Source organism: Lycium barbarum, chromosome 6, assembly GCF_019175385.1.
Source record: "Lycium barbarum isolate Lr01 chromosome 6, ASM1917538v2, whole genome shotgun sequence".
Classification (NCBI taxonomy): Eukaryota; Viridiplantae; Streptophyta; class Magnoliopsida; order Solanales; family Solanaceae; genus Lycium; species Lycium barbarum.
Window position 1 is genome coordinate 106,722,207 of NC_083342.1, and position 15,739 is coordinate 106,737,945.

At 35.3% G+C, this 15,739-nt stretch overlaps 2 protein-coding genes across 3 annotated transcripts; one reads left to right on the forward strand and one right to left on the reverse strand.

Annotated features, from left to right (window-relative positions):
• Window positions 1-580: 580 nt before the first annotated feature.
• Window positions 581-13,547, forward strand: LOC132645272 (serine/threonine-protein kinase Nek2). 2 transcript variants are annotated; one of them, XM_060362173.1, is made up of 15 exons: window positions 581-850; window positions 2,601-2,746; window positions 2,925-2,991; window positions 3,395-3,460; window positions 4,694-4,740; window positions 4,868-4,913; window positions 5,037-5,117; window positions 5,216-5,258; window positions 5,347-5,396; window positions 5,484-5,565; window positions 5,712-5,761; window positions 6,728-6,801; window positions 7,787-7,838; window positions 9,689-10,108; window positions 12,621-13,547. In XM_060362173.1, the coding sequence occupies exons 2-15, from the start codon at window positions 2,661-2,663 to the stop codon at window positions 13,281-13,283; spliced, it is 1,827 nt and encodes a 608-aa protein (XP_060218156.1). In that variant the 5' UTR covers window positions 581-850; window positions 2,601-2,660; the 3' UTR covers window positions 13,284-13,547. The 2 variants fall into 2 exon arrangements, with proteins under 2 accessions (XP_060218156.1, XP_060218158.1); XM_060362175.1 differs by having other exon boundaries at window positions 843-978.
• Window positions 13,548-13,873: 326 nt separating this feature from the next.
• Window positions 13,874-15,433, reverse strand: LOC132644343 (protein IQ-DOMAIN 19-like). Its single transcript, XM_060360939.1, has 3 exons — window positions 15,050-15,433; window positions 14,584-14,805; window positions 13,874-14,497 (listed from the first exon to the last, which is right to left on the reverse strand). Exons 1-3 carry the CDS (start codon window positions 15,431-15,433, stop codon window positions 13,874-13,876), a joined length of 1,230 nt encoding a protein of 409 aa, XP_060216922.1.
• Between the last annotated feature and the right edge of the window lie 306 nt (window positions 15,434-15,739).

A 15,739-nucleotide genomic window follows, 5' to 3' on the forward strand; every position in this document is an offset into this window, starting at 1 on the left:
AATTAAATTTACTTTGAAAAAGTTTAAATTCAAAGTGAATTTGGTCAAAGAATACTAACGTACTTCTACAAATTCATCCTTAAGAGAATTGTCACATAACTATATCATAATTATCACATATTATTACTTAATAAATACTATGCTATACTATATATTTACTTGTTACCATCCAAGTTTGTAAAACGAATTTGAATTGCTAAATTTGTCAAAGCAAGTTTATGCAAATCATGAATTGAACATTCAACTTTTACCAAATAGACATTAAATACAAGCTTTTTAGGAGTGGAGGTGATGTGTTGAGGTCGGTGGGGCTGTCCCCATAGAGGGTGTCTATTCTATACTCTCATTTTCATTAAGATCCCCAAACTAATAAACTAGATTAACGCTAATCCACCTTTAAATGTTAATCTTATTTCTGTCTCTATATTTGTCTCCTTCTTCACTCCCCTTTGTCTCCATTCACTCCACTTTTATTTTATTAATATAATATTAATATCCAATAAAAACTTATTACTCCCTTGTCAAGTTTGACTAGACACGATTTAAAAAAGAAAATAAATTTTTTAGAACTTGAATTAAACAAGTCATAGATTATTATATGACGATAAATTATTTCATTAAAAATAATTTTTATTGAGGAAATGGGAGTAATTAAAAAAGCAAATATTTTGTCCATTATTGTTTTCTCTTCTCTATCTTAAAGAAAAAAACAAAAAGAGAATGGAAGAAGAGCAAGAAGAACACTCAGTTGTAGTGCTCCTCTAAGCTGCAAACGACGTCGTTTTCACATCTCATTTGCCCTATGCATTCTTCAATGTAGCTCGTGATCCACAAAGCTTCACGTTTTCTGGTTCATCCTTTTTCAGCTTTTTCTTTTTCTTTCTTTTCATTTTTTCCCTTTATTAAATTGAAGTGAATCTGTTCAAATTTTTGTACTATGACTTATTTCTTTCTTGACGGGCTTCAATGCCGGGAAATGTGAGTTGTGGGTACTTCAAATTTGCATCTTTGCAGCTCTAATTTTATGCTATTTTTAGGTCCTTTCCATTTTGAATCTACTTTTATTTTTTTGCTGCTTTTGAGTGTTTAATTTGGGTTGTAATTCTTGTTTACTCTTAATAACAGTAAAATGTGAGTTGTGGGCACTTGAAATTTGCATCATTAGCTCTAATTTTATTTTTATGTCCTTTCTTTGAGCTACTCATTTTGAATCTGCTTTTATTTTTTGTTGGTTTCGAGTGTTTAATTTGGTTTGTAATGCTTGTTTACTGTTAATAACAGCAAAATATGAGTTGTGGGTACTTCAAAATTGCATCTTTTTAGCTCTACTTTTATGTTATTTTTAGGTCCTTTTTTTGAGCCACCCATTTTGAATCTGCTCTTATTTTTTTTTGTTGTTCTTGAGTGTTAAATTTGGTTTGTAATGCTTGTTTACTGTTAATAACAGCAAAATATGAGTTGTGGGTACTTCAAAATTGCATCTTTCTAGCTCTACTTTTATGTTATTTTTAGGTTCTTTTTTTGAGCCACCCATTTTGAATCTGCTCTTATTTTTTTTTGTTGTTCTTGAGTGTTAAATTTGGTTTGTAATGCTTGTTTTGGGTCTTTCTGTGTTTCTCGGTCTCTGATTTGTTTTTAGTGTTTCATATTTATATTTTTGTTTTTAAATTTCAAATGCTTTGGAAACATTTGAATGTTGATGTGTAATTGCAAGGGTTTTGGTAATTTTTTCTTTTTTTGATGAAATAAGAAGGAACACCAAGGGTTTTGCTACTTACTTGGTTATGTTAAATGTCTGCTAATATTTTGTATACTGTACTAAATACCAACTGTAGTTTGGGTATTTGATTTGCTTCTTGAGATGGTAGTCTTGATTGCTTAGTAAATTTAGGTTTTTTTTTTTTTTTTAATATTTCTTATATATTTCAAGAAAAAATGCACCTCATTTTCATCAATGTTGAGGGTATGATGTATGACTGTTAATATTCACAGTATTGTCTAAACACTAATTGGCGTTTGGGTATTTTCCGGTTTGTTGAGATATTTATTCAAATTCTAGGGAGGGAAGTCTTGCTGGAGTCTTGAGTTCTTGCCTTCTTGGTTTGAATTTTTATTTTTTCTCCCTTTTAAATTTTAAGAAACGCCAACTTATTGCATTAGTGTTTATATATTAACTCGGTGCCATGGAAAAATGTGTCTTTTTTTCTTATTTCAACAAAAAACACTTTATTGCATTTGTTTTGCTTAAATTGGTGCAATGTCATGGAAAATTGCTGTTGTATCCTGATATTAGAACCTTATTATGATGATGTTCTAGAAATTTGACATGATGTCTAAGTTCTGGCAATCACACTGTAAATCCTCAAAATCTCTTTTCTGAATGTTTTGCATACATGATAATATGTACCTATATCTGAAGTAATAGCTTTTTGGCAAATGTAGCACTGTATAATTATTTGAATCCTTTCCCCGGATCCTGCTAAGGCGGAATGCTTCGTGTCCCGGGCTTCCTTTTTTTAATCTTTTGTTTTGCTTCATTTTTGTCTAATCTAGTAGCCTTTTAGTAGTTTATTAATGTATCTATTTGTTTTTTCCTTTAGAAACGGGGTTGGTGCAAGTTGAAGTTTGAACTTTGAAGGGAAAGATAAGTTAGGGGTCCAATGGAGCAGTATGAAATATTGGAGCAAATTGGCAAAGGGGCTTTTGGCTCTGCAGTTCTTGTTAAGCATAAGCTTGAAAAGAAGAAGTAAGAACCAGAAAACATAGTCATTTATATAAGCCACATACATATCGTTACTATTGCACTTTTACTACGTGAAAGTGTATATGAAATGTTCAATCCCGTAAGCAATTGATACTTTTCAAAAGATATGTCTGTGAAATAGGAATTAATTTATTCATTTTCATATTCCTTCTTATTTCAGGTATGTATTAAAAAAAATCCGTCTCGCTCGGCAAACAGACAGGACTCGCCGAAATGCACACCAGGAGGTTTGTCTTCTGCTTAAACCATTGATCTTCTCAAATCTCACCTCCCAGCCTTCTCTATGCTAGGAAAACATTGAGAAAACCTTGAATTTACCATATCCTAGAATTTCTACATATCAGCCTTGAAAAAGGTTCAGAAATGATATTTTTTGTTCTATTATGGTAGTCCAAAGCTTTCAGTTCAGTAACCAGAAAAGAACGCTTTGAGATGTGAAGGGAAAAAGATCTTCTATACAAAGGAACATGCAACTTTTTTTGAACTTCTCAAAGAAAAAGAACATAAATAATTTTTGACACCAAAAACTTTCACTGGTACTTGTCACTTGATGTACATCTTATATATGTTCGCTCTGTAGTTGAACTTTCTTAAAATGCCCTGTTGTTTAATTTATCTTTTATTTTGTAGATGGCCCTTATTTCGAGTATGCAAAATCCATTCATTGTGGAGTACAAAGACTCATGGGTTGAGAAGGTTGCAACCAGTACTTGTCTTTCAAGTCATGTTCTTTTCTTTCCTTCCTTTTGATACTTTCAACATTTTGATAGAACATTTGATGTATGCATTTTCTTCTTTTGGAAGTATGAGATTCAGCAGTTTCATGTGTCTTAGCATGTAAAAGTATTGGATAGGTAAATCTGCAAGGGAAATTTGCTTGAAAGTTCTACAAGTAATGAAAGCCAATTATTTCATGATAGGCAAACCCCTATACCAATAAAATAACATTTTAAAGGGTCTTTTTGCTGGAACTCAATTTGTCATGTGGCAACAAACTCTGATGTCTTGAAAATGTCAGAGCAACCTTAATGAAGTCTGTTCAGGCAGAAGTTATTTGACTATAATTTGAAAAATACTATTGGTACACTATGATTTTGGAAAGAATAAGGAGATGTTGTATTGCAATAATGATGCATGTGAATAGATAAGAACAGAATAGTCAAAACTGTTTAAGCGCTCAAGCACATATTTAATTGCTAGCTCTTTGTCATCTTTGGGGGAAAGAATCAGCTACTATATGTGCATGCTTTTCTATGCAGCTATTATCCCCTTATCCACCTGGATGTGCATGGAGTTTCTGAAACGCACTCCGCACACTTTTTTTATTTTTGATAAGTCACGCTGAAGTCTTTTCCTTTGTTTAATTTTCTTTGTCCCTTTTAATTTTTATCTTTCCTTGGCATTTTTTTTTAATCTTTCCAATGAATCGTTTTTTTTTTGGTGCAACGTAATTGGAACAGAACTAGATTTATTCTCCAGTAGACTGTTGTTATAAAGTTAGTGGATAGCTTTAAACCCGCATTACAAGAGTAGAGTTGGGGATACCACTCGAGAAAAGCTGTGTAGACAAGTTTAATTTAGAATCATAAGTACTTTATCTATGTTGGACTTGGACCTCTTACATGCTGATGCTATTAATTTTTTGGAGAAGTACAATGAAGTGGCTGGTCAAACACGTTCTACCCTTTATATCATAAGAATTAAGAAATGTACAAGTGACTGACATTATACTAGGACAACTACTAAGATCTCTGTCAAGCTCTTCTTTTTTGAATCCTTTTGCTCTCTTTTTCTTTACATTCCTTGCTAGTTGGGACATTCTCGATTCTCTCAACACGTGTTGTAAAACTACTTGTCTGCTGCTGTGTGTATCAAATGGATATATTCAAAGCTTAGATGGGGATTTACTTTTTATGCCTTCCCTTGCAGGGTTGCTATGTGTGCATAGTCATAGGTTATTGTGAAGGTGGAGACATGTGAGTGACCTTTTCCTACTTAAACTATGTAGTTTGATTCCATTTGTCTCTAATGACCTTGGAAGTAGCCTCAATAACTGCATGCCTGCTTCGTTGCAATGACCTCTATTTTGCTGCAACTTTGCAGGGCAGAGGCCATAAAAAAAGCAAAGAACATCCATTTTCCTGAAGAGGTAATTCTTCTGCTGCTTGTAACCTTTGCTTCAATGTTCAACTAAAGTTTCAAGAGTTATTTTAAAAGTTGAGCTGTCATTTATGTGTCATTGGCTTCTAACCAATTCATGAACTGTTAATAGAAACTATGCAAGTGGCTTGTTCAACTCTTAATGGCTCTTGACTACTTGCACATGAATCACATCCTTCATCGTGATGTCAAGGTTCGCTGCATTTGCTTTTCCCTGGGTGGATTCCTTTGACTTATTACTTCTTAACTTTGCTGCTCCTTTAAACTTTTTGTTTGTAACATCTTTTGCAGTGTTCAAATATATTTCTAACAAGAGAGCAGGATATTCGTCTAGGTTAGTTTACTCATTTTGCATTTTCAGCTCCTTGAAAGTTCTAAATTCTAATAATTTACTAAAGGACAAGCGCGGCATACTACTGCAGGTGATTTTGGACTTGCCAAGATGTTGACTTCAGATGACCTTGCTTCCTCGGTAAGTAATGTTACTGTAGATGATTATCTAAAAGATATCATGTTTCCCAATAATATTTAGCTAAGTTATACTTGCTTAATTTCTCAGATTGTTGGAACCCCCAGTTACATGTGCCCGGAGCTTCTTGCAGACATACCTTATGGATCCAAGTCGGACATATGGTCTCTAGGTAATACAGATATACATCAAGTGGCACACATATTGCATGCTTGCAGCCTGGCACACATTGGTGCCTGATGCTATGTTTTGTCAACATGCTTAGTGGACACTAATGTAAGGTGCACTAATATTTCTTTGATTTTTTTTCCCATCCAGGATGCTGTATATATGAAATGGCTGCGTTTAAGCCTGCATTCAAGGCATTTGTAAGTTTCTGAGGACGTTGTTACTGTCTAACCTTGTTACCCAAGCAGTTGTCTGGTCAGCATTTTGAAATGCAGCACATGCTTTTTTAGAAGTAATTATTCTTCACTTATGTGAAGATTTTAGTAATTTCAGCTAGTATATTCTTCTTTTGCAAAAGAAACAACTAGTCAGATGTCCATTATTGAACCACTAGCAATGGTTGTGGAGAATTCCGACGAACATCAGATGAAATTCGTCATTGTGCATGTTCTAGGTGTTGGTGTTACGGCTCTGGAGAGATGTTAAAAGATGTCTCAAGTGTGTAGCACTTGACGGAAACTGAGAGCATATTTGGATTAGAAAAATGATGATGAACATGAAGTTTAATGGACTCTGCTTAGCTTGATTCTTGACAAAAGATTGAACCTAAGATGAAATAGCTGGTTTATTTATTGGAGCAAAGAAATGTAGATGAGAAATTGGATAATTACTTGTCCTATTGATATGTAAAATTAACTAAAGGTATATTTTGTTTATGCCAATTTCCATGTTTTAGCTAATGAGCCTTGTAAATTTTTCATCTTCCCATTGGAGCTCTACTAAAACTAGAAATAATCAAGTGTTCTTTATGAAGAATTGCACCTGATTTTTTCATTGTGCTGCCAATGATTTTCCTGTTTTGGAGTTTATAGAAGCTTATAGATTATTATTACTCTGTCTAGTTTTAAATGAGTACATTTGGGTGATCATGGCCTTTGTCTTCCTTATTATACTTCAATCAATGGATTCTTGATTTATGACTCTACCTATGATGTAGTTATTGGATAATCTTACTTTGATTTTGAGTGCTTTGAGAAACTAATCCTTGTTGCATATGTGTATCCATATGTTTTTTAAGGTTTCTGTATTTCACTATTCACTTTCCTATTTCTGGTGGATATTTTTTGGATGTTGAAATTTATGTCATCTTATGCATGTTGACATAGGATATGCAAGCACTCATCAACAAAATAAACAAGTCTATTGTGGCACCACTTCCGACAAAATACTCTGGTCCATTGTAAGTCATTCATTTGCTTGAGATTTCTTTTGTAATGGAACCATGTATGTGTTTATATGTGCAAGTGCTGCACTTTTTATTTAGGACTGTGACTTCTAAAGCTGGACTTCCTGTTGAAGGAAGCCCCTCTTTTGATTTTTTTCAAATGATTTGTTATTTTGGAGAACTATCTTAAAATATACAGGTCTATTTTAAACTTATAAACAGTCATTCAACAGATGGGAATAAAATTGTAGCAACTTAACTGGTTGTGTGCACCTTTTATTTTACTTTAGTGAGGTTCTGTATCTAAGCATGCCTTATTTGAAAGAAAGGCTAACATAAGGATTCTAAAGTTAGATTACAGTAATCCACTCTTAAGGGCTTTTTTATTCCCTTGACTCCCATCGTGCTTCCAGTCTAATGCACAACATGACAGGCCTCCCTGTGTTAACTTGCATGAATGGAATTAATTTTGTTTTTATCATCAAATTCCCAAGAACCAAAATAGATTTCTGTAAAATAAATTTTGAGATGTAAGAGGAGAACAAATTAGCACCTTGAAAACAAAAGCCAATGAAAGATCAGCAATCATTTTAACTGCATCTTTCCTCCGGGGACCTTTCTAATTCCTTGGTGGACGACATATTTGTAAAATGATATTTCTACTTGATGCCATCTTAAGGCAAAATGTGGTGAAAGGAGATAGTGCATTGGCATGGAGGTCAGGAAGTAGGTCGTCCTTATTATGACGAACAACTCAAGGTTGTTTTTGGAGTCATTATGACGACATGAAGAGTCTATTCTTCACTTCTTAAAGCCTCTATTTGCAATGCACTTCTTTTGTTAGTAAAGGAACATCGAGATCCAAAAATTGAGAGGGGATGTTTAGGTGCCTCAGTAACTATGTATTGAACTCTTTTGGCTTTATCTATGGGAAACTCTACCCTTGAATGGGAAATCTTTTTCTTACTCTGCTTATTCACTTCTCTTATTTGCCTTCCAGCCGAGGTCTTGTCAAAAGTATGCTGCGGAAAAACCCAGAACTGAGGCCAAGCGTATGAATTCATCTTTATCTTTATTTATATAGTTTCATTTACATCTTAAGCCATTATGCTATTGCCTTAAGATCTCCTATGAGGTTCATTAAGAAACTTGAACTGTTCGTTTAATATGCATATTATTTAATCTGCATAAATGGATAATGTTTCTACATAGAAATCTGCATATGATGGAGTTGTTTGTAGATAAACAAATAGAAGCTTATAAATGCTGTAGTGTTATTTCAACACTGCACCCAAAAGTCAAATGTGTGAATATGAGGTTATTGTTTACATTTCTTTCTTGAATCTCATGCCTTCCATGCCTGTGCTTTACACCATAGTGTAGGACACTTCCTTTTGACTTATGTTCATCCGATAGTAGAAACATTCAATTCTTTGTCTTTTGTTTTTGCCCTTTTTTATTTTTAATTCTTTTTGTTGGTACAGTAATATTTTTAGAAGACAAAATCATAAGTGAGACACACATTTTCTAATCATTCATCCTTAGCCGCTTTCATGTATTAAGTTTGGAAGAAATAACTTGTTGGGGACATATCTTTTCGCCTTTATTTGAAGAAAAAGGCAGGTAGACACGATCTTCTGGTAATGTCAGAGATCTTAACAGATACCAAGTTGATGAGTCATCATTTGGATGGAAGGTAAAGGGATAAACAAGGAAACTTTGACCGGAATTCTGCGATCAATAAGCTGCTTCTGAAGTTACTCCAAAATCCTCAAAACTTCTCTTTGTAGTTAATGATTTGTACCATTCGGTAACAAGAAATTTTATTACTTCAGTAACAACTGCCTGTCATATAGTTAAAATGGTCCTGTGATGTCTCCCTTTTAATCATGTCCAAGTGTGACTTCCTATCAGCAATACTCGCTAGCCTGCGTTGCCTGTTATGTGAACTTTAAAAATTACCTGTCTGGAATGATTGACAATTGACATGCATAGGTGGAGAAGATCTCTATTCTAACAAGCCAGATGTTTAATGTTCCATAAAGAGTGATATCGTCTGGTTTTGTAAATATGCAAAAGAACTAGCTGCTCCTAAGAGCATACATCACAGATTCGAACCCGTAACAGGCAAAAGCCTGGAGAAGGGGCCCATTATCCATGGAGAACCATCACAGCAGGATCTCGGGGATTTCTCTGTTATCAAAATAAGAAAAAACAAAACTAGCTGATCCCAAGAAAAGGGAATTGTACTCTGACCATCTATTTGGGATTATAGTAAATTATAGTAAAGAAAACTGAATGACATGTTTCAGTCTCGTTCTTAGTCTTTCCGCCTCTAATTTGAGATGTTGCATACCCAACGATGGCCTTAATTTACATTTATCCTAAAACTGCAAAAATCTTTACTCATAACTTTTATGTAGTGGCGTAACATCAAAAGTAGTGAGGACGTGTCTCATTATTTTGCCCACATAATGCAAATATCTAGAGGAAGCATTTTATGTTTTCTTCGCTTTAAATTTAAAATATGAAGCCTTTCATAATCGATGATTTATCTTTGAGCGTTGGCTTAGAAGGAGCGTCTGTTCTGAATTACAGGAGCAATTTTTATATATATAAATTACGAGGAGTGCGTCTAACAAAAATGAAAGGATTAGCATGTTAACGCATATCAGCAGTGTGTCTTTGTCTGTTTTTGTTTAAGCTAATAAATTTCTACTTAAATTACCTTTGAAGCATGCAAATAAAGGAAGATCAACTCCTTAATCACAGAAGCGATTCAATACTAACCACAAAAAGATTAAAATATGTCTCTTTGGTTTCTTTAGAGTACTTTAATTGTTCCATAGTTAATTATAATATTCATACTGGCATAACGTGTTTTGTTTTGGTTATATTACAGGCAGCAGAACTTCTTAGGAATCCACTCCTTCAGCCTTATGTGATTAATATTCATCTCAAACTTAACAGCCCTAGACGCAACAGTTTACCTGCTTGTTTGCCTGATAATGATGTTAAGAAAACCAGATTCGCAGTTTCTGAAAGCGCACCTTTCCCAAAGAATAGAGAGAAGCGAATATCATGCGGAAATGATAGGACTCTGAATCCTAGTGTCTCTGATCACGATTATACTTTTTCAAGTCGTAGATATCCAAAAACTCCAAGCAGAGTATCTGAATTGTCTGTTGGAAGCCCTGATAGAGGATCAACTGTCACAAAAAAAATCACTTCAAAAGCTTTGCTTGTGAACAAGAATCCAAAGGTGATCATGCCGAAATCAACTACTCCAAGAAGACAAGTGGAGCTAAGGAACAATGATATGGTAAGATCAAAAGTAAAAGGTTATTCATTTTACTTGTTTCTATTCTATGGTAAATGGATTTTATTCTAGACAAGAATGTCCAAGCGGTTCAACTGATGGACAACAAAGCAAGCTGATACTGATGTATAAAAAGTAATAGATGTAATATTTTGTCATTACAACAGATTTTGAAAATGGTTTCTCACTAAATCTTAGATGGTGTCAACTTATATACTAAAAGATGAAGATGGTATCCTAAAATCGAACTTAATATTGTTATTTTCATTTGGATCTTGATTAACCATTTGGAAATTGGAATACCCAAACCAGGACACATTCCGCCAAATTGACTTTGATATCTATGTTAGCCTATGTTTTTTAGGGTTCAGCTAAAGACTAACACAACCATATATGATGAAAGAAAGTATGAGGGTAACTAAGATCTGCGGTTAGTAAAATGATATTTTACTTATTTGGTTAGGAAGTAATATATGAGGGTAATTATATTTTGATTCCAGCACTCGTGTATGAAAATTAGACGGTATTGGGACAGTGACTTTAATTACGTATGCATGGTATTTGGTTCATTAGACTCTAGCTGGTTAATTCTGCCGATACCACTTCTCCTTACTGGTTGACTTGTCAAAATGGATTACAACATATCAAACAACATAGGGTTAAAGAGTGTACATTCACCATGAAGGATATGTGTCAATCCCATCTTTTACTTCCCCTTTCCCTACTTGAATAAAAGATAATTGAATTAAGAATTCTCTAATGTGTGTCTGCTGTAAATCTGGTTCCCTTTTAAATTTTAGATTTAAGCTGTGGATTATAGACAGCTATACTTGATATCTGCATTTTCAACGTTGAAGTTTTCAGAGAATAATTGTCTACGTTCTGCCTGCTCATTTCTGGCGAGAATGGCAAGATTAGCTTGTTTCCCTGCTGAAAAAGTGAACTTCAACTCCTTTAATATCATCTTAGTAGTACAATATTTCCAAAGATTTTAGATTTTAGTGACTTTGGTCTTCAGTCAGAAATTCTATTATCCATCTCGGAAGTAGCTAAATCTGAACCTTTATGTCGTTTTTGGTGTACTTAGTTTATGTGTGAACTAACCCTTATAAAGGAACATCATTCTTGCTAGGTTATTGGAGCTGTAGTGTCATCTTTATATGTTCCTAAAATTAACCAATGACTTTAAGAACCATGGAGCCCCCAAGTTTAATTAGAACTTCCTTATTTTTTGATTAGTAGATAAGGGGATATGCATTATATGGGCAGAAGGGGATGCTGATCTTGTGAAGATATGTTTCATTAAAATAAACTGAATAGAAATAGCCCCCCCACTTGTGGGATTACACTGGTTATGTTGTTGTAACTGAATAGAAATAGCTATATGGCAACTGCATAGAAGTTACAATGGCAACTGCATACGATTGGTTAGAAGTTAGAACTATACCATTCTCATTCTTGATAAGTTTGCTGGTGCTATAACATTTAGCACTTGCAGTTTATAATTGTGAAGGTTTCTCCAAATTTTCTATATAACTCTTGCTATCCTAATCTGTATGGCACTTTCCATTTTGGAATATCCAAATTTTTTCACGCGATTGCAAAATAATAGTAACAACTTTCAAGAATTTAAATTCATTTTATTATTCAAATTTAAACTTTGATGAGATGCTTTCTCAATCAACTATTTTCCAATAACAATTTTAATATTCTTTTCCACTGTTATTATTGTGATAAACTAGTTAGCTTAAAGTCTTAATTTTTTTTTTATGAAATCAAATAGTGTCACACGAGGTGGAAGCAATATGATTTTAGGTTTTTCCTCTAGGTAAATATGTCCTTTCATTAAGCAAACCCATTGATGGATCATTCTAATAAAAATGTATTGTTTCATTAAGTGACCAATACACGTTTCGACTAAGCATGATGCCACCAAAGCTACTAAATGTCTGGTTGTTGACCTTTTATGATTTCTCTGACTTTTGTTGTTGAACTTCCGTTTTCCCTCTTGGTAAGTATGAGATGTGTTTGCAAACTATATAAAAGAAAATCAGAAGTTTTAATTTGCCTGGCTAGCATTGCGAAAGATCATATGATTTTGTGTTCACTTATCACTAAATTTGTGATGGATTACTCATCTAGCATAATTTGCAGTCCATTATCCGTTTCGATTCCTAGAGTATGTAAAGTGTTGAAGTGGTAGATAAAAATGCTCGTCTCCAACTCCATCTTCATTAAGCCCCAGCTGTTCCAAAAGAGATGAGGAGAGAGAGAAAGAGAGAGAGAGCGAGCACGACAAGCAAAAAAGAAAAGAAAAACAAGAAAAAAAAAAGAAAAGAAAAGAAGAAAAAAAAATGTGGTTGCTTTTATGTCTGTGTTCTGAAAATTATGGATATAAGCTTATGTACTTTAAGCAGTAATATGATAATATGCAATTTTTGCCTGCTTAACCATATTTCCCTTGGTGATGTGTGTGTTCCCAACACCTGTCGTTTGACTACTCTATGCTTGACAGGCTTCACGAACCCTGGTGAAGAGATCTGTTTCTACAACTCGTAGGTCATCTTTGCCATTGACAAATAAGGCAGCAGTTCAAGAATTACCTCGAAGGCCGAGTCTCAGTTTCCTTGACTGCATTAAGTCTCCTGATGTTTCTGTTAATGCCCCTCGAATTGACAAGATGCTTGAGTTTCCATTAGCTTCATATGAAGATCCTTTCCATCCTATACGCCGAACATCATCAAACTCTGCGCAAGGTTCCTCTGGCTCACCACAAGCCGAATATTCAGTTATGAAAGACAAATGTACCATACAGATTCCTGACAGTAAATTTGATCGACTGAGTGCAAATGATGCTTGGCAAGGGTTTGAAGGCCCCATGGTGCATGTGGATAGAGAGGACATAACTGATTCTTCTGATCAAAATGCTACTGCTGGTGCATCCAGCCGAACCTCATCTGACACAAGACGCCGTCGTTTTAACATGTCATCTTATAAGCAACGGGCCGAAGCCCTGGAGGGATTACTTGAGTTCAGTGCTAGACTCTTGCAAGAAGACAGATTCGATGAACTTGGTGTATTATTGAAGCCATTTGGACCCGAAAAAGTTTCTCCGAGGGAAACTGCTATTTGGTTGACCAAGAGCATCAAAGAAAATGCTCCTAAGCAGGAAGATTAGTTCTAAGGACATTCAATGTGTATAAAGTAGTCTTTGCTGTAATATTTTCTGTAGGTGCCCAGATTTTGCTACGTAGAGGCATAGTCATAAGCTGAAATGGTAATTCATAGCTAGGATCTCCTGTTATCCTTACCCCTTCCATATTTAGCAAATTCATGCGGTACTGAAAGGATACTGTGGATGAGAAAACAGGTTCCGTTAATCCACTAGAAATATTACTTATTCGGATGGGAAGTCCCAATGTTAGCATCTATTTTCTCCCAATTAGAGAGTGCTTGTTATGCTTGCCTCTTTTATTTTTGGGTTCCTTTATTCAACTTGAGAGACAAGCTAAAGAATGTCAGCCTCAGTTTTCATCAGAAGTTGGAGTGTTGCCCCAATTTTTTGGTGTCAGGTTGCGCTTCTCTTTGTGCACTTGGATGCTCTAATAACAGAGATACTTTAAGGAAAATGGAGTTTGACCGGACAAGATGGAACCAGTACATACTCAAAGGAGGCTGATGTAAATGGCTGAGAGAGAGCAATAAGTAGCTATGAATCTCATGTGCTAGCCACTCTTACCATGTAGGCAGTGAGAGATATTCCACAGGTCAAATGGTAGACACTATGCTGGTAGAATCAACCTTGACATGCTTGATGGGCTTTGCTTGTTTGTAAAGCTTGAGTAACCAGGCTTCATGGCTTTCTGGGACATTGTGTCTCCTGCTGTGGGTAGGTGTTTCTTCCCTGCTAGCGTCTGGTATGCCTGTTATCCCATCCATCGATGGTGTGCGCTTGCTTTTTCTTTTTATGCTCCAATTGGGTCGTTGTCTTGGTTCACTATGTGATCTAGCTTTTGCTCTTGGGGATTCTGTGTTGGACATGTATGTTAGGGCTAAAGCAGCGCTAGAAAATATGGAGTTCGGATTTTCTGAGTGTGTGATGGAAAGTGGGGTTTTGGAAGATATGGTCGTTGACACATTAGAGCAATCTTCAAAATCTTTTTTTGGCATCTTGAAGGAGAAATCTTCTATATGCCTTTCATAACTTATTGTGCTTGCATCACTCAGTGTAGAGGGACTTGGACATGTCTGGAGTACTTGATTACTCCTTGACACTGAAAGACGATGAGATTCAAAGGTGCTCAATCTATTTTCCATTCTTGGAGATTTATCTTTCGTGCCAATTTTCTTCTGAACTCTCCCTTTTTCTTGAATGCTAACATCCATATTTTCCTGCCATTTAAAGTCTTGTCATTTCCCTTATATTGGTACACTCAAAATTCTGCTTAGGAGAAGATGAGACTTACAATGCTACAGACTCTGGTAAGCTGATTGTTCTCGGATGATACTTTCTGACTCTTTCTTGTTGGGGTATGTGCTTCTTCAGACATCTGAACTCTTTGAACGCGAGCCCTTAGTTGAATGACCATAAGAGAGTGCATGCGCTTGACCGTTGCTGCTGTCTGTTTCCTCACTAGGTGACCTCTTACCAGTGCCTGTAATCTAACTAGGCTTCTTAGGGCCCGCAACGCTTTCCTAGCCTGCATAAACATCAGTTATTCTTTCAAGCCGTCTTTCTCCATTTAGCTGTTGACATTATTTGTTTCATAAATGAGCACAATATCATCCTACATAGTTTAGCTGTGCATGTTTGTTGACCTTAAGGCTTAAGGAGAGGACAAGGTCACTTGGGAAGTACAAAATTATGAGGATCAAATGAAACCAAACATGGATCGACTTAGGTTTGAAAATAAACAAGAATAGATTCAAAGTGTGAGTTGTTACCAAATAAGAACGAAAAACAGCTTGGATTTTGGTGGCTGCTGCATCCTTAACACATCTGGTAATGTATGTCTTTGGTTCTGTAGCTTCTTTTGCTGTTAGGGTTGCTTTGATGTGTTTCTCCAGAATGTCAAACTCTAGCATTGAGCCTTGTGTGTTAAGTTTGTGAGTAGAAGTCAAGTCAAAAGACCTAGCACTCTTATGGTTATTTCTCTCCATGCTTGATGATTTCTTGAAACTCCATCTCCTTCTCACTTTTGGAGTAGATGGGCAACTTGCAGTTGGGGTTACCATATATTCTGTTGGTTTTTCTTCTTTGTTTTCCCTTTCCTCCTTTTTCCCCATCATCATCAGAAAGTTCCTGATCCATTTGCTTGCCTTTCCCATTCCTGATGTACCTTTCAATCTCTTTCACTCAATAGTGTGTAAGAAGTATTTTCACAGGATTTTGGGTGAATGTTAGAGAGAATTTGTCTCATTTCAATGTGGTTGAGTACACTCATATAATGAGCTCAAGGCCTGCATTGTTTCTTGGCATTGTTATTTCATTGACTTCAAAAAAGAAATATTCAATTGGCTTAGGTGGTGCAACTCTTATATTATTCATTTTCACTGTATTTGGTTTGTCAAAGGCCTGCAAATGAGCCCTCTTGTCTTGCCATTTGCAAGTTGCAACTAAGGTGAGACTTGGAC

What these genes read in the sequence shown, in the direction of transcription:
- LOC132645272 (XM_060362173.1), top strand. Translation starts at nt 2,661, where the DNA reads ATGGAGCAGTATGAAATATTGGAGCAAATTGGCAAAGGGGCTTTTGGC. An exon ending in CATAAGCTTGAAAAGAAGAA is followed by an intron (nt 2,747 to 2,924) that starts GTAAGAACCAGA and finishes TTCTTATTTCAG; the next exon opens with GTATGTATTAAAAAAAATCC. An exon ending in AGAGCAGGATATTCGTCTAG is followed by an intron (nt 5,259 to 5,346) that starts GTTAGTTTACTC and finishes ATACTACTGCAG; the next exon opens with GTGATTTTGGACTTGCCAAG.
- LOC132644343 (XM_060360939.1), bottom strand. Translation starts at nt 15,433, where the DNA reads ATGGGAAAGGCAAGCAAATGGATCAGGAACTTTCTGATGATGATGGGG. An exon ending in CTGTTTTTCGTTCTTATTTG is followed by an intron (nt 14,806 to 15,049) that starts GTAACAACTCAC and finishes ATGTTTATGCAG; the next exon opens with GCTAGGAAAGCGTTGCGGGC. An exon ending in AGAACAATCAGCTTACCAGA is followed by an intron (nt 14,498 to 14,583) that starts GTCTGTAGCATT and finishes TTTAAATGGCAG; the next exon opens with GAAAATATGGATGTTAGCAT.